Source organism: Hemitrygon akajei, chromosome 27 (assembly GCF_048418815.1).
Source record: "Hemitrygon akajei chromosome 27, sHemAka1.3, whole genome shotgun sequence".
Lineage (NCBI taxonomy): Eukaryota > Metazoa > Chordata > Chondrichthyes > Myliobatiformes > Dasyatidae > Hemitrygon > Hemitrygon akajei.
The window spans coordinates 8440004-8462361 of NC_133150.1; the positions used below are offsets into that span (position 1 = coordinate 8440004).

The following is a 22358-nucleotide window of genomic DNA, read 5'->3' on the forward strand; positions in this document are numbered from 1 at the left end:
AGGCTGTGGTGGCCAGTGCTATCATGTTTGCTGTTGTGAGCTGGGGCAGCAGGCTGAGGGTAGCAGACACCAACAGAATCAACAAACTCATTCGTAAGGCCAGTGATGTTGTGGGGGTGGAACTGGACTCTCTGATGGTGGTGTCTGAAAAGAGGATGCTGTCCAAGTTGCATGCCATCTTGGACAATGTCTCCCATCCATTCCATAATGTACTGGTTAGGCACAGGACTACATTCAGCCAGAGACTCATTCCACCGAGATGCAACACTGAGCGTCATAGGAAGTCATTCCTGCCTGTGGCCATCAAACTTTACAACTTCTCCCTCGGAGTGTCAGACATTCTAAGCCAATAGGCTGGTCCTGGACTTATTTCCACTTGGAATAATTTACTTATTATCATTTAATTATTTTTGGTTTTATTTTGCTATATTTCTACTCTATTATTGGTTGGTACAACTGTAACGAAACCCAATTTCCCTCGGGATCAATAAAGTATGTCTGTCTGTCTGATATGCCTGCTCTGGGTAAACCAACAAAAGACTAATGTTAGAGTCACAACATTTTTTGTTATACCATTTGACTCTGGTATTTCTAGTATGTTCATTTGGTTGGATAGATCGAAATTGATGTTTCAATACAATGGAGCCAAAATTCCTTTACTCCGATTCCATGAATTTCCATAAATCTGAGAGGCACTGATGGTAACAGTCATTAACTAAATGACCTTTACTTCTGCAATTTCATAATGGCAGATGTCATTGTGGCGTTTCCAACCTGCTGATATGCCTTGTATAATGGAGTGATACGGCCTGTTCTAAAATTTTAGAGTTCCTTTATCATATTGTACCTAACAGTGGTTACTGGAAAAGTAGGAACATTATTCGTGGCTATGTTTGCAACGAAGTATTGTAAAATTGTTACAAATATTAAGGTTATGGGACCTGATGGCATTTGGCCTTGGGGAGGGTGCAGAACCATATGAATCAGTGAGTCTTATGTCAGTGGTAGGCAAACTATTGGAGAGGATATTTTCGAGACAGGATTTAAAAGCATTTGGAGAAGCATAGGCTGATTAGGGATAGTCAGCATGGCTGTGTGAGGGGCAGGTCGTGTCTCACGAGCCTGATTCATTTCTTCGAGGAAATGACAAAACACATTGATGAAGGTGAGCAGTAGATGTGGTGTATATAGATTTTAGTAAAGCATTTGCCAAAATCCCCACAGTAGGTTCATTCAGAAGCATGGGATCCATGGAAACTTGGCTGTGTGGATTCAGAACTGGCTTGCCTACGGGAGGCAGAAAGTGGTAGTGGATAGAGTGTACTTTGCCAGGAGGACGGTAACCAGTGGTGTTCCACAAAGATCTGTTCTGGCAACCCTGCTCTTTGTAAGTAAGGAAGTGGAAGGGTTGGTTAGTAAGTTTGCAGATGACACAAAGGTTGGTGGAGTTGTAGATAGTGAAGAAAATGTTCACAGTTTGTAACATGACATGGACAGAATTCAGAGCTGGCTGAGAAATGGGGTTCAGTCTACAAAAGTGTGATGTGATACACTTTGGAGGGTCGAACTTCCAAAGAGGGAGAAAATTCACAAACCAGAGGTGCAAAGGGACTTGGGAGTTCTTGTGCACGATTCTCTGAAAGTCAACTTGCAGGTTGAGTCAGTGGAAAGGAAGGCAAATGCAATGTTAGCATTCACTACAAGAGGACTAGAATATAACAGCAAGGATGTAATGCTGAGGCTTTATAAGGTATTAGCCAAACCAAGTATTGTGAGCAGTTTTGGGCCCCTTATCTAAGAATAGATGTGCTGGAATTGGAGAGGATCCAGAGGAGGTTCACAAGAATGATTTTGGGAATTAAAGGGTCAACATATGAGAAGCATTTGATTGTTCTAGGCCTGTGTTTGCTGGAGCTTAGAAGAATGAGGGGGGAATCTCATGGAAACCATTTGAATATTGAGAGGCCTAGGTAAACTGGATGTGGAGAAGATGTTTCCTATAGTGGGAGAGTCTAGGACCGGAGAATAGGGGGACGTTCATTCAGAGGAGGAATTTCTTTAGCCGGGGGTGGTGAATCTGTGGAATTCATTGCCATGGGTGGCTGTGGAGGCCAAGTCATTGTGTATATTTAAAGCAGAGGTTGATTGGTTTTCGATTAGACAGGGCAACAAAGGATATGGGGAGAAGGCAGGAGACTGTGGTTGAGAGGGATAGTGAATCAGTTGTGATGGTATGGTGGAAGAGATTGGATGGGCCAAATAACCTAATTCTTCTCCTATGTGTTGTTGATTTATGGTGAATAGAACGAGCTTCGCACCTGCTTAACATTAGCTAACTGTAAATGAGCAGTTACAAACGGGTTACAAAATCAAAACTGTAGCTGACTCACTTAAAGCAGGACTGGCTTTTGTGTTTCTCAGTGGTGACTAGTCCTCTGTTCAAGGGGGATGGGAAGATTTGGATTTGCAGAAAGGACCGTGGTCGTGATCCGGAAATCATTGTCTGCAAGAACGGTGGAAATAAGATCAATTAGAAATAAAATAGAGAATTGGTAGAATTTGAAAATTCCAACAAAAAAAAACAGATTCAGTATTCCAGACATGCCTGCTGTATCTGTGGATGGATCATCTTTTTCATTCTTAATAAGTCTCACACGTCCACTCTCTACCTATTTACTAGCAACACTCACAAAATGCTGGGGGAGCTCAGCAGGCCAGGCAGCATCTATTGAAACTAATAAACTGTCGATGTTTCGGGCCGAGACTCTTCATCAGGAATAAGGGAAAAAAGATGAGAAGCCAGAGTAAGAAGGTGAGGGGAGGGCAGGAAGAAGTACAAGGCGGTAGGTGATAAGTGAAACCCGGAGAGGGAGGTGTAAAGAGCTGGGAAGTTGATTGGTGAAAGAGATAAAGGGCTCGAGGACGGGAAATCTGATAGGAGAGGGTAGAAGGTCATGGAAGAAGGGGAAGGAGGAGAAGCACCAGTGGGCAGTGGGCAGGGAAGGAGAAAGGAGAGCGAGAGAAACGGGAATTACTGGAAGTTCGAGAAATCGATGTTGGTACCGTTAGGTTGGAGGCTACCCAGATGGAACACAAGGTGTCGCTCCTCCACCCTGAGGGTGGCCTCTTCACAGCAGTAGGGGAGGACGTGGACTGACATGTCGGAATGGGAATGGGTGGCTACCGGGAGATCCCGCCTTTTCAATTGACTACTGGGATTATATTTACTTTCAGTACCTATTCTTCCATTTTAGTTTTGCTACCGTTTATCCTGGCCAGATGCTTTCTCATCTCATTAAAATTAGCGAGCCCCTGGGGAAGAAGGATAAGAATAAAAATAGCTTGCTGCAATGATTTGAGGTATTAGTAAGTCCTGTACAGTTTAGTGCCGAGGGAAGGGTTTACTAAAGTCTTAGTAAACTGATTCTTGGGGTGATTAAAGGATGATTGATAGAACAACTCAGGTATTTGTTAATTACCAAGTATTTGGAAGAAGGCATCAGCCTGGGTTTTATTAGGTGTTGCTGGCAGTTCTGCGTGGAACTGTTGGCATTTCCTCGGAGTAAATCAGATTTTCTCCTCTTTTGCACACTGGTTGCTTGTCAGTCTTAATCTTTTTCTGTTTTTTTTTCTAAAATTCTTTTATGTTTCTTTTCCCTGTAAATATGTGCAAGAAAATGACTGTCAAGACAGTGTAGCATATACATACTTTGATAATAAATTTACTTAGAATTTGAATTTTAAATGCTGACGAGTTTGAGAATTCCAGTCAGATATAGAACTTACTATTGAGCTTTGCTAGAAATCTGTTATTCATTCTCCTCTGCTCGACCCCAGGTGAGTCAGAGAATCGTAAACGTCATACAGGCTCTTCATCTCGTCAGTTCCATGTTGACCATCACCACCTGATTACAGTAAACCTGAAGTATTGCTCCCATCGTACACTCACCGATACTGGTGTGCAACGCCAGGGTAGCTTAGCTGCTCTGTTCAGGGCCAATTGGTTGTAGCAGAAACAACAGCTTCCAGTCACATTACTGTATTAAGTATTCATGAACTGCTGCTTATTTGTCCAGCAGCAAGGACTATTGGTTAATATCTTGTAACAGGAGCTACTGCGAACTGCCCCGTAACATGGGAACCTTTACTACCCTCTGACAGCAGTTATTGCTCACTGCCCAGTAACATGGGAACCTTTACTACCCTCTGACAGCAGTTATTGCACACTGCCCAGTAACAAGGGAACCTTTATTACTCTCTGACAGTAGCTATTGGAGGATGGAGCAGTTAGTTTTCAAGTAGATGGAGTGTATAGTCAGATGGGAAGGGCAAAATTGCAGTAAGTGGGATGAGTTGAAGTGTAACATGCAGGGAAAATCATAAAGGGTGATTAATACAGGTCTGAAGGTGTCATATTTAAATGCACGCAATATACAGAATAAGGTAGGTGATCTTTTAGCACAGTTAGAGATTGGCAGGAATGACATTGTGGATATCACTGAGTTGTGGCTGAAAGAAGATCTTTGTTGGGAGCACATATAAGGAGACACATTGTATTGAAAGGACAGGCAGGTGGGGTGGGTGACTGTGTTGGAAAAAATTGAAATTAAATCCTTAGAAAGAGGTGACATGGGATTGGAAGATGTAGAATCGTTGTGGGTGGAGGAAAGGAACTGGAAGGGTTAAAAGAATGATGGGAGTTATATACAGGCCTCCAAACAGTAGCCAGGATGGGAGATAGAAAATGAATGCCAAAAGGGCAATGTTACAGTAGTCATGGGGATTTCAATTTGCAGGTAGATTGGGAAAGTCAGGTTGGTGCTGGATCTCATGAGAGGTAACTTGTAGAGTGCCTACGAGATAGCTTTTCAGAGCAGCTTGAGTTTGAGCCCACCTGGAAAGGGGCAATTCTTGGCTGTTGTGCAATTAACAGATTTGATTGATGTGCGTAAGGTAAAGGAACCTTTAGGGGCCAGTGATCATAATGTGGTGGAATTCACCCTGCAGTTTGGGAGGGAGAAGCTAAAGCCAGATGTATCAGTATTACAGTGAGTAAAGGGAATTGCAGGGGCATGAGAGAGTTGATTGGAAGGGGACACTATCAGGGATGGTGGCAGAACAGCAATGGCTGAAATTTCTGGGAGCAATTTGGAAGGAGCTCAATAGGTACGTCCCAAAGAAGAAGAAGTATTCTAAAGGGAGGATGAGATAACTGTGGCTAATAAGCGAAGTCAAAGACTGAATAAAAGCAAAAGCGAGGACGTATAATATCGGTTCAGAGATTCATTTATTATCAAAGCATACAACTCTGAAATTCTTCTTCTCCAGATAACCACAAAAACAAGAAAGAAAAGCGAGGCAGCACAATCATCAACCCCAATTACCCCTCCCTGCACAGAAAAGCGAACAAAAATGGAACAGGCACATCAACCCCCAAATCCCTCCTCCCGTACGAAAAATGAACAAAATGAAATAGGCACATCAACCCCCAAATTCCCCTCCCTGCACACACAAAAAAAAATGAGAAAGGTCAGGTGTAAAACACAGAATATAAAAAACTATAACACTGAAAAGAAGTCTATAGTCCCATTTCCAAAATGCAGAAAACCTGAGTGACATTCTCCGGGCACAGCTGTAGGCTCTTCCCTCTGCAGCAGCGTAGCAGAGCGATCCTCAGGGTGGAAGACCGTAGTCGTACAGCAGAAACTCGAGAGTGACGGGGCAGAATTGAGTGTGGTTGCTATTTCTGAGAGGGTGCTTGGAAAGCTGAAAAGTCTGAAGGTAGATAAGCCACCTGGACCAGATCGACCACATCCGAGGGTCCTGAAGGAGGTGACAGAGAGACTGTGGAGATATTAGTAGCAATATTTCAAGAATCACTGGACTCTGGAATGGTTCGGGAGGACGGGAACATTGCGAATGTCATTCCACCCTTTAAGAAGGGAGTGAGGTGGCAGACAAAAAGGAAATTATTAGTCCATTAGTGAAATTTCTGTGGTTGGGAAGATGTTGGGGTCCATCATTACATAGTCGGCAGAGCGTCGCCATGGTTTACCAGCATCATTTGGAAAGGATGGGATTTCAGTGCACTTGGTGGCACATGATAACATGGGCCAAAGTCTGCATGGTTTCCTGAGGGGGAAATCTTGTCTGACAAATCTGTTGATTTGTTTAAGGATGTAACAGGCAGGATAGATGAAAGAGAGTCAGAGGATGGTGTTTACTTAGATTTTCAGAAGCCCTTTGACAAGGTGCTGCCCATGAGGCTGTTTAACAAGATCAGAGCCCATGGTATTACAGGAAAGGCACCAGCATGGATAGAAGATTGGCTGAGTAGCAGAAGGCAAAGAGTGGGAATAAAGGTGCATTTTCTGGTTGGTGTTCCACAGGGGTCAGAGTTGGGACCACTTCTTTTTATGATACATTAATGATTTGGGTGACAGAATTGATGGCTTAATGGCCAAGTTTGCTGATGAAAGGAAGTTAGGTGGAGGGGCATGTAGTGTTGAGAAAGCAGGGAGTCTGCAGAAGGACTTAGACAGATTGGGAGAATGGACAAAGAAATGGCAGATGGAATATAGTGTTGGGAAGTGTATGGTCATGCACTTTGGTAGAAGGAATAAAGGCATGAAGTATTTTCTAAATGGGGATAAAATATTTTAAAAAGAGCTGCAAAGGGGCTTGGAAGTCCTCATGCAGTATTCCCTAAAGGGTTAACTGGCAGGTTGAGTTAGTGGTAAGGAAAGCAAATCCAATGTTGGCATTCATTTCAAGAAGACAAGTTGAAGTTCAAGTTTAATTGTCATTCAGTCATACAGGAATACCCATGAATACAGCCAAACGGAACAGCATTATTCCGGGGCCAAGGTACAAAACACTATACCAACAGTCATACACAGCACAAGGCACACACAGCACATATCAGATATCAGTAAAATACAGTCGCACAAAAAAATATAGTTCAAGATCCTGAGTCCATGAAAGTTGCAGCAGTCTACAGTAAAACACAATATGGCTTGTCTTCTGCCAAGCGAACACTGGGGGCAGCACCAACTCCAGCTTGGACACCATATCACACCGCCCTGGCACTCCGGTGGAACGCACCGACTCTAATGCCTCTCTCCTGGGAGGCTGTAAGCAGGCAACACCGTGGCTTGAGGCCTAGTCCTTGCTACAGCAGATCCACGCCGCTCCCCCGCCGTCCGCTAAGGCTTGCAGCATTCCACGTTAACAATGTCCAAAAGGGTCTTGCCATCACAAGAAAAGCGACTAAGATGATCACTCGCTGTTAGACTGCTCACTTCCTTCACGTGCCGATGCCTCCAACGCGATCCACACCAAAACCAGCTCTTTCAGTTTCTCCACCAATGAGCAACTCGCTGATGGGGTAGACCTGCAGTAGTTTACTTTCCTAATGTCCAGCAGGGACTTGTGATCGTAAAAAAATACGTTTAAAAAAGACAACAGCAAATTTGGTTAGACCCGTAGAAAATGCTGTGACTGAGTACGCTGCGATCTTACCAGAAGTGAATATAAAAGCAAGCATTGATCAGAGTATTGTGAACAATTTTGGACCCCTTATCTAAGAAAAGATGTATGAGGTGCATTTGATGGGTCTGGGTCTATACTCACTGGAGTTTAGTAGAATGGGAGGGATCTCACTGAAACCTATTGAATATTGGAAGGTCTAGATGGAGTGGGTGTGGTGAGGATGTTTCCTGTAGTGAGCGAGTCTGGGATCAGTGGGCCTCAGAATAGAGGGATGTCCATTTAGGTGAAGAGAAATTTCTTTAGCCAGAGGGTGGTGAATCCGTAGAATTCACTGCCACAAATGGCCGTGGAGGATATATTTAAAGCAGTGCTAAGTTTTTGATTAGTCAGGGTGTCAAAGGTTACGGGGAAAAGACAGGTGAATGGGGTTGAGAGGGATATAAATCAGCCATGGTGGAATGGCAGAACAAATTTGATGAGCTGTATCGGCGAATTATGCTCCTATGCTGGATGGTCTTATGATCTATTACTTTTGTTCCAGCCCTGTGTTGTTTCAAGAATAATTGGTTGTTTGTCTGCAACAGGGTTTAGCTGCTGCTTTTTAACTTGGGGGAAATTGTTTACTTCCCTTTGGTTACTGTCATGTGACCTGAAGCAGGAGATTCCCAGTTCCTGGAACTTCTTACCTGTTGATCAGACAAATGCCACACAGACCTCGACGGACACTTTGGTGGCATGCAGTCATTGGGTTTACAATTGATTTAATTTAACATCAACATGAGCAATGCTGAGACCAAATTCAAGATCAGAAACTAAAGTTTCCCAGACTCTCCGTGTCACCTGTTTTCCATCACCACATCCCAGGTTTCTGAGCTGCGCTGGCCAAAGCAAGTACCCTTGGCTTGGTTACTTTCCCAGTGAAGTAAGTGGTTCAAAGTAGTACTTTCTTTTCATCCCCAAAATAACTTTACATGATAAAGAGGATTGTTGCTGCATTTAATCTGCTGATGTAAATTATGTGTAGACAGTGAGGAGGAAGGTGGCTCCTAGATCCCTTTTGATGACTGGATCGGTGATGGATTTGTTTTAACCCAAGTATTACTTCATGGCATTTATGTAGCAGAGGAGAATAGTTAGGGGTTGTAAAGTCATTATATCCAGAGGCAGCAGGGTGCAAATCTGCCTCCTCACCCCTAATACTGCCACTTACTATGCTGTTGCTAGCTATTAAATGATTCCAGGTGTTGATTGCTCTCACAGTACAGAAACAAGCCATAATCATGTCTCTGTGCCGGCTTGGCATAGACCTTCTCACACTGGGCTTTATTTCACCCTGTCCTGTTTACTTCTTTCCTTTCTCGTATTTATTTTGTGTCCTTATAAATTATCCAGCCATATCTATCTGAACCACTTCTTGAAATAGTTGGTTCCACATTCTTTGAATCATTCTGTCAGTGGTGAATTTTTTCCTGAATTTCTATTGTATTTATTTGTGTTGGAGTGGCCCATAAAAAGACATATTGGCTTAACAATCCAGAACCTCACCTATTTCCAGAGTGGACTGTGATTCACTCTCTTTCTGGGTCATATCACACCACTCCAGAAATTCTGTTATAGATTCATACTTGAGTTTTTGAAGGAATTTGCCCATCAATGGACTGAGAAATGATTACATTCCTTGTGCAATGCTCTTTTCAATTGTTTTCAAAGGAGAAAGGTTGCGGATTTGTGATTTAGGGGGTTCTCCTGAGGCAACCATTCTTCTGTGTATCCCTCTGACTGCCTTTTGATATTCACCTCGCAACTATCTTCCCCTTTCTTCCTTTTACGTTTTTACTTTTTAGCTACCATAAAATTTCCTTGATGCTTTAATTTTGGCCATATTTATTTAGCATTATTTTAAAGTTGTTTTAATTCTGCACTCCTATACGGCTGAAAGCAGAAGGCAGAAGGAATATTTCATACGATATTGCTAGCAGAAGTTGAGGCTCGTTGAATTTGTGCAGCCGAGAGCATTGTTCCTGTTACGATGATACAGTTAGCAAATTCTTCCATTCCGTTTGTTTGAGTCTTGCTCTTGACTCCTACGGTTTTAGAGGGGAAAAATTTGAAACTGGATTCCTGATTTGAATTATAATGAGGTTCCAAACAATGTTACAGCTATTCCTTCCGTGGTTATTTCCCCAGAGGAAATAGGGTTTGAATTTCCATTAAGTTGTGTCATTTATAAATACCAGACCAGAGCACCACAACTTATTCCTCCCTTAAACACAGTGAGCAGTGGAGTTGTCATGCAAGACAAATTTCCAAGTAGAATCTGAACTAATTCAATGTAACCAATTCACATAATTTCTGTTCTGACATGCTCATTTTATCTTTTCATTCTAAATCCTTCGTGTGTTTACCAGGTGGTCAGCACCATGCCTGGGCATTATTCTCATTAATAATCCCTGAGTAGTCCGGTATCATGCTTCTTCTGTGGCAAATACAGAGAACCTTTTTGAAGCTGCTTCGCTCGGTGCTTTATTTCCTTATACTTGGCGTGCAGAGGCCCTTTGCTCAATCAGGTTTGCACTGTTGTACTCATTTATAATGAGTATATAAGTCAGATGTTCCAGGTTTTATTAATCAAAGTACGTTTACCTATGCGTCACCATATGCTACCCTGAGATTCATTTCTTGTGAGTGTTCACAGCAGGACAAAGAGATACCACAGAACCAGTGGAAAACTACACACACAGGCTGACAAAAACCAGTGTGCAAAGGAAGACAAACCACGCGAATAGCACTGAGAACGGGAGTTGTAGAGACATTGAACGTGAGTCCATAGGTTGTGGCATCAGTTCATTGTTGATCCACACTGGCCCAGGAGCCTGATGGCTGAAGAGTAATAACTGTCCCTGAACCTGGTGGTGTGAGGCGGTAAGGCTCCTGCACCTCTTCCGCAATGGCAGCAGCGAGACGAGGGCACGGCCTGGGTGCTGATGGATGTTGCCTTCTTGTGGCAGTGATCCTTGCAAATGTGGTCAGTGATGGAGAGAACTTTTCGTGTGATGGAGTGGACTGTATCATCTACTCTATGTTCACACCCTAGACTTTCTGTCAGGTGTACTGGACTACAGTCCTCTCAGTCTTTTTACAGAAGTTACTCAGCTCATTATGCTGTGTTATTTAGGCTGGAAATCAGAAGTGAGAGGATTTTAAGAAGGAAAGACCTGAGCTGCCACAAGCTTTAAACATCCAGAAAAAAATTACTTTGAAGAACAAATGTCACGGTGAGACTTGATCACAGCAAAATCATACCTTGCACAAAGCAAGAAAGGTTGTATAGGTGAAAGGTCAATAATGCCAGCCTTATAACGTCACTGCAGGAGTTCCTCAGGGCAGTATTAAGGCCCACCACCTTAATCTGCTTTATCAATGGCCCTCCTTTTATCATTAAATCAAAAGTGGGGATGATTGCACAATGTTAAATTCCATTTACAACTCCTTAACTGGATCAGCCACATAAATGCTGTGGCTAGAGGAGCAGTTAGAGGCTGGGATCACATGACCTGCCGATAATCCCAAAGCTTTGCACCATGTATGAGACAAACATCAGGATTGCAGTGAATTACTCTCCGTTTGGCTGGATGAGTCCAAATCCAGCAGCATATCAGAAGCTCAATACCTTCCATGACCAAGCAATCTGCTTGATTGCTACCTCATCCACCAGCCAAAGATTTCAGTCAGAGCGTCCTCTCTACAAAGCACATCACTCATCCTGGCTACGCCAACAGCTTTGCCAACAGGCACATGGGAGCTCTACTACCAACAGGCTTCATTCCAGGGCACGCAGTATCTTGACTTGGAAATGCAATATCTTTTCGTGCCCTCATTGGTGCTAGGTTTTTAGAGCTTTCAAGGCAACATTATCTCATCACCAAAAGGACAGCTTGCTGCTCACGAAAGCAACTAACCTCTCTTTTCTCAAGGACATTCATGGATGGGTAAAGAATGCTGGCCTTACCAGTGACACCTAGATCTTCAGAATCAATTTAAAATAGTAAAAGTTAGAGAAGACGCAGAACTACATGAATGTTGTCTGAGAACCGTAAACATCACTGAGAATAATGTTCACGAAAGGAAATGATGAAAACTAATATCTAATGTTAATTGCAGGACGGTGAGAGCAGAGACACCAGATGTGAGCTCTGTGAGACCTAATCAAGGAAAGCAAAGACTAGTATCTAATTAGTAGCATTTTACATACTTTTAATGTGTAACACATGATAAAATTGATCTACATAAATGATTCCAGTTTAAGATGATGCTGGTGATGACTTGCTGGCAACAAACAAATCTACTCACTACTGTATAAATCACACTTTTTCTGGACAACAATCACTGCAAACAATAGCCTTTTGGGGTTGAGCATTTGAAAGGCCTGTATGACCTGGCCTTTATGCGGTGTTAACTGAAGTTTCAGAGGTGCGGGACGGTTGTGGTGTGGTGTGTACGGGTTGAATCGAGTTGGTGGGGCCCAGGCCCGAGAGCTAGGGAAGAGCCAAGGTGTGGCCAATTGTTGGCCACTGCTAGCCAGTCTGAGCTGAGGAAGAGTCAGGGTGGCTCGAGGGTGAGGAATAAGCCGATGTTTGACCGATTTACAACAAATTGGAAAGGCTGGGTACAGGCTGAATAGAGGCGGCAACACCCAGGCCCAAGAGCAAGGAATGTGGCGGTTTAGCACAGGCCCATCTTGAAAAGGTCAGGTTGTCCTTGTCGGGAGGTGAGGGACGGGCTGGTGTTCAGTTTGCTGCCCACCAAGGTTTACTCATCTCTGCGCTGAACTGAGGCTGTGGCCTGCTAACAGGCTCCTGGACAGATGGCAATAATGATTGGCTTTGTGGCTGTGAACTCACTTTTGTAAACTTTAGCTCCGAATGCTATTTGTTTACTTTTTAGCGTTTGCACAATTTGTTCTTTTTTTGCACATAAGGTGTTTGGCGGTCTTTTTTAAGAGGTTCTGTTGGGTCTTCTTTTGTCTGGCTGCCTATAAGGAGACAAATCCCAAGGTTGTATATAGTAAGCACAGTTTGATAATAAATGTACCTAGAACTTTACACTTTAACAGTGGGGAATTCTCTCTCTCTCTCTCTCCCTCTCCCTCTCCCTCTCCCCTCCCCTCCCCTCCCCTCTCTCTCCTGGTTAATTGGGGCACATCAGGACCAGTAAATTTTGTCCCTATTAAGTGGCTGCCTCAATTATCCAAAGTTTCATGGAAATAGTTAAAAAGGTATAAAAAGGGCAAACTACTGTTTAACTGAGTAACAAATGATGTATTTAAATGAAATGCAGAACAAATTAGATCATTACCAATATTACTACAGTACTGTGAAAATGTGTATTAGTTCCTATTAATTATCGATGGAGGAATTCATTCAGTATATGTGTTCTTTTGATTGACTGTAAATTATCAAAATCAGTATAGACATCTCATGCAGATCATAAAGTGCTTTGGACAATTGCATTCTTCAGTTTCATGTAACATTCAAGATGATTGTGGATAACTTCAAATCCTTCATAGTTCCTAACTTGCAAAACTAGTGAAATCGGTTCATTTTCACTCCCCGCAGTTCTAGCATCTCCAAACCTGAATGTCTGAAATTGCAGTGAAATTGAGAGAGGGAGAGGGAGACGGAGAGGGAGAGAGAATTATTCACCCTTTGGAAGTTTTCATGTTTTATTGATTTACAAGCTTCAATCACAATGTATTTAATTTGGGTTTTTTGGACACTGATAAACAGGAAAAGAATTTTTCATGTCTAAGTGAAAACAGATTTCTACAAAGTGATCTAAATTAATTACAAATATAAAACACAAAATAATTGATTGCACAAGTATTCAGTCCCATCAAGTCAGTATTTAGTAGATGCATCTTTGGCAGCAATTACAGCCTTGAGTCTGTGTGGATAGGTCTCTATCAGCTTTGCACATCACACTGCACACTGCAATTTTCACCCTTTCTTCTTTACAAAACTGTTTAAGTTCTGTCAGATTGCATGGGGATCATGAGTGAACAGCCATTTTCACGTTTAGCCATGAATTCTCAATTGGATTGAGGTCTAGACTCTGACTTGACCACTCCAGGACATTAACGTTGTTGCCATTCCTGTGTAGCTTTGGCTTTATTCTTGGGGTCATTGTCTTGCTGGAAAACAAATCTTCTCCCAAGTCACAGTTCTCTTGCAGACTTCATCAGGTTTTCCTCCAGGATTTCCCTGCATTTTCCTGCATTCATTTTATCCTCTACCTTCACAAGTTTCTAGGGCCTACTGCAGTGAAGCATTCCGCAGCATGATGCAGCTACCACCATGCTTCCCGGTAGGGGTGTTGTGTTTTTGATGATCTGCAGTGTTTGGCTTACACCAAACATAATGTTTAGTCTGATGGCGAAAGGCTCAATTTTGGTTTCATCAGACCATAGAATCTTCTTCCAGATGACTTCAGATTCTCCCACCTGCCTTCTGGCAAACTCTAGCCAAGATTTCATGTGAGTTTCTTTCAACAGTGGCTTTCCCTTTGCCGCTCTCCCATAAAGCTGTGACTGGTGAAACACCTGAGTGAGAAACAGTTGTTTATGTGCAGTCTCTCTCATCTCAGCCACTGAAGCTTGTAACTCCACCAGAGATGTCATAGGTCTCATTGGTGGCCTCCCTCGCTAGTCCCTTTCTTACACGGTCACTCAGTGTTTATGTGCAGTCTCTCTCATCTCAGCCACTGAAGCTTGTAACTCCACCAGAGATGTCATAGGTCTCATTGGTGGCCTCCCTCGCTAGTCCCTTTCTTACACGGTCAATCAGTGTTTATGTGCAGTCTCTCTCATCTCAGCCACTGAAGCTTGTAACTCCACCAGAGATGTCATAGGTCTCATTGGTGGCCTCCCTCGCTAGTCCCTTTCTTACACGGTCACTCAGTGTTTATGTGCAGTCTCTCTCATCTCAGCCACTGAAGCTTGTAACTCCACCAGAGATGTCATAGGTCTCATTGGTGGCCTCCCTCGCTAGTCCCTTTCTTACACGGTCACTCAGTGTTTATGTGCAGTCTCTCTCATCTCAGCCACTGAAGCTTGTAACTCCACCAGAGATGTCATAGGTCTCATTGGTGGCCTCCCTCGCTAGTCCCTTTCTTACACGGTCACTCAGTGTTTATGTGCAGTCTCTCTCATCTCAGCCACTGAAGCTTGTAACTCCACCAGAGATGTCATAGGTCTCATTGGTGGCCTCCCTCGCTAGTCCCTTTCTTACACGGTCACTCAGTTTTTGAGGACGCCTGCTATAGGCAGATGTACAGCTGTGTTATATTCTTTCCATTTCTTGATGTTTGACTTAACTGTACTCCAGGGGATATTCAGTGACTTGGAAATTTTCTTGTATCCAGCTCCTGGCTTGTGCTTTTCAATAACCTTTTGCAGAGTTGCTTGGAGTGTTCTTTTGACTTGATGATGTAGTTTTTGCCAGGATACTGACTCCCCAGCAGTTGGACCTTCCCATGTATAGACATATTTTTACTACAATCAATTGAAACACCTTGACTGCACGCGGTGATCTCTATTTAACTAGTTATGTGACTTCTAAAACCAATTGGCTGCACAGTGATGATTTGGTGTGTCATATTAAAGGGGGTGAACACTTGCGTAATTAATTATTTTGTGCTTTATATTTGTAATTAATTAGATTACTTTCTAGAGATCTGCTTTCACATTGACATGAGTCTTTTTCTCTTGATGATTGTCAAAAAAGCCAAATTAAATCCACTGTGATTCAATATTGTAGAACAATCAAATGTGAAATTTCCAAAGGGGGGGGGGGGGGGGGGGGGGGGGGGGGGGTGTGTGTGTGTGTGTGTGTGTGTGTGTGTGTGTGTGTGTGTGTGTGTGTGTGTGTGTGTGTGTGTGTGTGTGTGTGTGTGTGTGTGTGTGTTACATGCTTTTTCACTCTGTACCTTTTCTTCCTCTTTCTCCGCACCGTGCCGCTCTCTTTCTGCAGATATTGATGAGTGTCGCCTGCACAACGGTGGATGTGACCACGTCTGGCAGGAACACTATTGGAAGCTTTGAGTGCAGTTGCAAAAAGGGCTACAAACTGCTGACGAATGAGAGGACTTGTCAAGGTGAGTCAGATTTCTGTGCTATTTGTTTTAACCTATATGATGTGCTTCCACTGCAATCTCAGCTTTAATCTAATGTTTGAGATGGGATTTTGCTGCTTGTGAGTTGCACAGTAACAGGTGGGAGTTCTGAAATCATACTTTTCTCCTCACTACATACAAATATCTGCTCCTTTTTCAGCAACATCAGCAAAATAATCAAGAAAGATGTATTTGTTGCTTCTGTTATGGTGATTGTACCTTCTGATCTCTGCACAGTGTTATCTGATGTCCTTTAAAACCAAGCAGATTAGACTTTAGATGAAGTTGAAGGATAAAAGTGTTTCTGGTTGGAACACGAGCCGCCGCGAATGAATCGTCTGTAAATATCTTGAAACTCTTTGGGAGTGCAGAGTTTGTTTGTGAGGGAGGGCAGTACTGTACTTCACAAACTGGGTCATTCCATTTAGATTGGAAGGTTTTTTTCTTGATGGCTACAATGCTCCATTTCAAATGTTTATAAAGAGTCAGATCTCAGCTTCAGGCTAATTAACAATGTAAAATCTACTGGACGTTTGTGCACCGTCAAATATCAGTAACATTTCACAAGAGATGAAAATTCCGTCCACCCAAATCCTCTGAGGATTTGGTCCTGTGAGAATGTAGTCACTTTGACCTGTGGGCAGTGTCAACCCTGGGAAAGAGGTGCTGGAGTAGAGGGAGAACGACGATTTCCACTGATCACTGGGGGCCTCTGATGGCGGAACCTGGGTATTGCAGGAGCAATGTTAGGACGATCGTTCACAGTCAGCCTGCGCTCCCAACTGACTTGTAATAACTGCACACTTGCCTTAGGCAACCTGTCTAGACCGCTACGATTTGCAGGGGAGAGCTGGTCCGACCTTCATTATGTGGCCCCGCTTTTTACCCCTGCAGTATGGGAGGGGGAAACGGGCTTGTTTGCTGGTATATTCTGTTCTGCGCTGCTCTGCTGAGCACAGTGGGCACATTATGTTGGCTGCAGAAGGGGGTGGCAGCACTTGCAGGCTGCCTCAGGAGGTCCTTGGGTGTGCTGGCCATTAATGCAAGCATTCTCTGTATGCTTCCAAGTACACGTGATAAATAAACCTGAATCTGATTATAAGGAGTGGAGGTGTTGGTGGGGAGGAGGGGTGAGTGGGAGGGTAAAAAGGCAAGGAAATGGCTGACAGCTGCCGAAACTATACCTTCTAATCCAGTTAAATCAGAACCATCAAAGAGAGGATGAGTCAGATATTCAAAAGCTATTAAAAACTTTTAAAACTGTTTTAAGGAAAATTCACAAAGCACTTAAAAGCACTCAAGCAGTTTAATTAATTTTTACAAAACCTGTCTTACTCCCTCATAACTATACCTCACCATTGAAATGAGTGGAGGGGCATCCCTGGGGGCAGATCTAACCAAGCTCATCTTTGTTTAAGGGTAGGTGATGTAGATTCTCCCAGTGATGAGGCTGAGCAGCACACAGGCTCAGCAGGTCAAGCGGCACCTACGGAGGGGAATAAACAATCACCGTCTTGGGCTGAGACCCTCATCGGGTAATTTTGTGGGATCTCGTATAAAAGCTTCCAAAAGGGTTTTCAAATTAATAAATGCAAGAAATCCAAAAAATTTAGGAAACCTCTGTGAGCTAATCCGTCACAGCAGTTTGTGTCTATTGAAGTAAACGGGAAAGCGTTCCCAGTATGAGGTGCAAGTTGTTTAAATAAATTACTGTGGCATGAGTGTTGGAGAACCTCCACAATTTGCATGAGGAATCCTGCACCAGAATGCAGTTGGCTGAACAGCAGCTGATCACAACTTCAGGACGTGTTTTCATATACTTATTTGCCAGAATCCTGATGTTCCTGACACAAAACAAGGAAATGTCACTGTTTCCTGCCATTGCCGTTCACAGTCCGTAGAACTTGAAATCCCAACCGTAGCTATGTTGACTCCTGATCAACATAACAGGATATGTTGATAGGATCAACATATTAACTCATTGCAGAGAAAGAGTTACTCAGATTCAGGATCATTACTACATCGCTAAGTCGATATTTTATTTCAATTAGATTTATTTATTGCTTGATCCCAGTAATTCCTTTCAGCTTTTAAAACAAAACCTCATTGCTTTATGTTGAGGCCACACTGATAACATGACAGCACTGGGGAGGCTGCGGAAAAGATTTACCAGGATGTTGCCTGGGATAAACATTTTAGTTCTGAGAAAACTGAATTGTTTTCCTTGGAGCCATGGATACTGAGGGTGGGGGGTGTTACCTGTTAAAGGGATGCAGACTTATGAGAGGCATAGATAGGGAGGATAATGACTTGTCTAAAACCAGAGGGCATAGGGTTTGAGATGATCTGAGGAAGGATTTTTTTTCACCCAGAGGGGGTAGCAATCTGGAATGTACTGCCTGGGAAGGTGGTGGTGTTTGAAATGTATCTGGATGAGCATTTGACGTGCCAATGATAGGGCCCAAATGCTGGGATATTAGATTAGTATAGATGGGTACTTGATAGCTGTCATGGACAGGGTGGATCAAAGGGACTGCTTCTGTTCCTTGTTACCATGACTCTCATCAATAAAGGCAGTGGGACTGTAAGCCCAGGCCTTTGCCAGGTGTTAGGGAAAACATGAGGACATTACTACAGGATCGATTCTTAATCTCCTCCAGATTGAAGATGGTGAAGGAAAGGGGAATAGAGGATTTAGGTGAAAGATGAATCAAGAATTGGACAATGGAGTTGTAGAGAATGATGGAATTTTTAGAAGCATTGAGGGGCAAAAGAATTTAGGAGAGAAATGATTTGTGGACATGAGGTACTGAAGCAGATTTATGGAGAGGGGAATAGTGAAATGCTTTTTGGTGACTGGAGGTACCAACAATTGCAGCCTATGACTGAAATTGTACTGTTTACTGAACTTGTGATACCCTTAGTCTCAGGAGCGAAACTGGTTTTGTTCCAAGAGAGGGGTACTGGCCTGCAAAGGGTACTGGCCTGCAAAGGGTACTTATACAGTAACAGTTAATCTTATCATATCATACCCTTCAGAGTGCTTATCAAACACGCCACTGCCAAAATCTCTACAGGCTTGCAGTCACGTATACACAGAAGCCTTTTGGGGTGAAGCCAGTGTCAGTGAGGGGTGGCCAGATGTTATCAGCCAGTCACGCTCTTGATGTGTTAAATGATTTAGAACAGTGTTTTCATTAGTCACAGAAACAAGAAATCAGGAGCATGTCAGATAAATGTTAGAGGTGAGTAGAGGCCAGGTTTGTTGCAGGCTCTTTTAAAGGTTTTACATTCTCCCTGCAGAATAGTAATAAAGAAATCGACTGTGAAGTCCTGATGAAGAGTCTCGGCCTGAAACGTCGACTGTTTACTCTTTTCCGTTGATGAGTTCCTCCAGCATTTTGTGTGTGTTGCTTTGGATTTCCAGCATCTGCAGATTTTCCTATATTTGGATATCAACTGTGAAATAAGTTTCTGAACCTGCCTCAGTCTAGCTTAATTCTGTCCCTTCTAAATCTTGTAAGTGTCTTTATCCTTCTGATCCTTTCACTGTATCCCTGACCATTCCCCTTCTGATTTGCTCCCTCTGTCCCATTGACTCTACTTTCTATCATTTCTGATTATATGTGTCTGTCCATTCTGATACCCCTACTATGCCCTTGCTATCCCTGCAATTCTCTTCCTCTACTCTTCTGGTTCTACCTCCTTTGACTGTATTCAGTTCAATCATCTGGTGAGACCTCACCTTGAGTTTTGTGAACATTTTTGGGCCCCTCATCTTAGAAAAGATGTGTTGGTATTGGAGAGGGTCCAGAGGAGGTTCACAAGGATGATTCTGGGAATGAAAGGGTTATCATACAAGGAACGTTTGATGGCTCTGGGTCTGTACTCGCTGAAATTCAGAAGGGTGAGGGGGAATCTCATTGAAACCTTTCGAATGTTGAAAGGCCTAGACAGAGTAGATGTGGATAGGATGTTTCCCATGGTGGGGGAGTCTAGGACAAGAGGGCACAGCCACTGGACAGAGGGGCGCCCTTTCAAAACAGAGATGTGGAGAAATTTCTTTAGCCAAACGGTGGTGAATTTGTGGAATTTGTTGCCACATGCAGCTGTGGAGGCCAGGTCACTGGGTGTATTTAAGGCAAAGATTGACAGGTTCTTGATTGGACATGGCATCAAAGATTATGGGGAGAAGGCTGGGAACCGGGGTTGAGGAGGAGAAAAGAAAGGATCAGCCATGATTGAATGGTGGAGCAGACTCAATGGGCCAGATGGCCTCATTCTGCTCCTGTGTCTTATAGTCTTATGGTTTTATCTGTAAATGAATCAACACATGCAGTGAAATGTAAGGAAAATATTCAGACATGGGGTCATAACTGGAGAAATGCATTAATGCTAAAAAAGAGACAAGAGAGAGAATCTGATCACCTGCCCTTGATTTTCAATGGCATCGATTTCACAGAATCCCCACCATCAACATCCTGAGGTCAACACCTACCAGAAACCACATGAGTAGGTTGACTCAGCTTCTTATTTCATCCCTCCTTTCTTACCCACCCAACTCCCCTTCAGCAGGTCTCATCTTTCACCTGCTAGCTTGTACTCTCTGCCCCCCCCCCCCCAACGGTAACACATTCTGCCTTCTTTTCTCTTCCAGTCCCAGTGAAGTGTCTCGGCTCAAAGCATTAACTCTTTATTTCCTTCCATGGATGCTGCCTGACTTGCGGAGGTCTTCCAGCATTTTGTGCCTGTTGTTAAGAAATCCTGTCCATTTTGCAGGATGAGCATAGCTTCAACAATCTCAAGAAGCTTAACATCATCCAGGAGCAAAAAGACATTTGATTGGAACCGTATCAAATACATTAAGCAGCCAGTCCCTTCAACACTTGTGCATGTGGCTATAGTGGGCTCCTTATTCAAAACACACTACCCAGATGACTCAAACATTATCTCTCAAGCTCACACCTACGCTACCGGAAAGGACAACCCCCACCTGCGTGTTCCACTCCAAGTCACACAGCATTCTGATTCGGAGATTTATACACTGCCTGTTCTTCAAAGTCGAGTTTGTTGTCATATGCATGAGCACGTATAAAATTAGGTCAAAGAAAATTTTACTCATAGCATCAGGTACACAGCATTCACAAGAAAAAAAAATACAGAATTTTTACAGAAAGAACTCAATTAGAACAATTGCAGTACACAGTGGCCACAGTGTTGCTGTACTGAGATAGTAATTAGGGTAGTGTGGGTTGATTCAAGAAGTGGCTGTACTTGAACTTGGCAGTGTGGGACGTCAGACTTCCTGTGCGAAGATTGCTTGGCCTGGATGGTGGGTATCTTTGATGAAAGATGATGACTTCTGAAGGCAGAGTCACCTGTGGATAGTACTTGTGGTGGAGAGGGGTGTGCCTGTGCTGTACTGCACTGAATCCACTACCTTGTTACATTCCAGTCTGCTCAAATTGCCCTACCCAACCATGATGTAACCAGTCACAATACTTTCATTACTGAATCCAAATTCTGCAACTCCCCCCACAAGTACCTTCGCCATAAGGATGCAGGGGTCCAAGAAGATAGCTCACCGCCACCTTTCAAAAGTGTTTATGTAGAGACATACAGCGCAAAACGGGTCATTCGATTTTCGATGTGCACACTGGCCAGTGACCACCAGCTGTATAAATCCTATCTTTCAGCTCTTGGCCCATTACCTTCAATGCCTAGGTGATTAAAATGCTCATCCAAATATCTGTTAAATGTTATTAGTGAACCTCACATTCTCTGCAATGGTCACTCCTCCCTCTATCTGTTAAATGTTATTAGTGAACCTCGGTGAGAGCTGATTTCACTCGTTCTTTGCAATGTCACTCCTCCCTCTCTCTCTCTGGTGCTGAGGCTATGAAGACGGCCCGGCTGCTGTGCTCTGTGCCTGCTAATATGATGAGCTGATAAGTGAGGCTTTGGGCCTACTCCGGCCTACTCCGGGATGCTCCGGGTTCGGATCTGAGGGTTCTGTTTGGTTTGGAATGTTATTGTTTGCATGATTTGTGCTTATTTTTCTTTCTCTTGCATATCCGATAATGACCTTTTATTTTTGTTTTCTTTCTTTAATTGTTTTCTTTGGGTTTCTTGCTTTGTAGCTGCCTGCGAGCAAGCATATCTCAAGGTTGTATAATTTATACATTCTTTGATAATAAATGTACTTTGAATTTTTGAATCTTTGAATCATTCTCTTCACCTGTATATTCCAGATGCCTACCCCTCTCTGGGTGAAAAAATTCTCCCTCAGATCCTTCTAACACAAAATCTGTCATCTTGTTTTATTCATCTCTGATAAGAGGAAAAGTCTCCTACTTTACTCTGTCTATATAAATCATGTCTCCTCTTAACTTCCTCCACTTTAGTGATGGCTCTCTAGTCTCTTCTAATAACTAAAGCATTTTGTCCCAGGCTCATCTGCACCTTGTCCAGCACTCTTTTCTATAGTCACTTTAGGGATGGGCAATAAATTCTGTCCTTGTCAGTGACAGTGAAAGACTGGAAAATTTTCAAATATCGGAACTTTTTCTGTCCTATTCTCTCTGTGTTAGACTTTTTTTTAACCACCATTCATTTCTGCTGTCTTCCATTTTATAACCACAAGATTCCACCTCACATGGGTATTCTTGTAACAACTCTGGCAGCAGCAGAGATCTCCT

At 43.1% G+C, this 22358-nt stretch overlaps 1 protein-coding gene across 1 annotated transcript in view; it reads left to right on the forward strand.

Moving 5' to 3' along the window:
• Nucleotides 1-22358, forward strand: part of LOC140717107 (signal peptide, CUB and EGF-like domain-containing protein 3) — a 384562-nt gene that overhangs the window by 287232 nt on the left and 74972 nt on the right. The window contains 2 exon segments of the mRNA XM_073030336.1: nucleotides 15519-15565; nucleotides 15567-15642. Coding sequence (XP_072886437.1) covers nucleotides 15519-15565; nucleotides 15567-15642 — 123 coding nt within the window.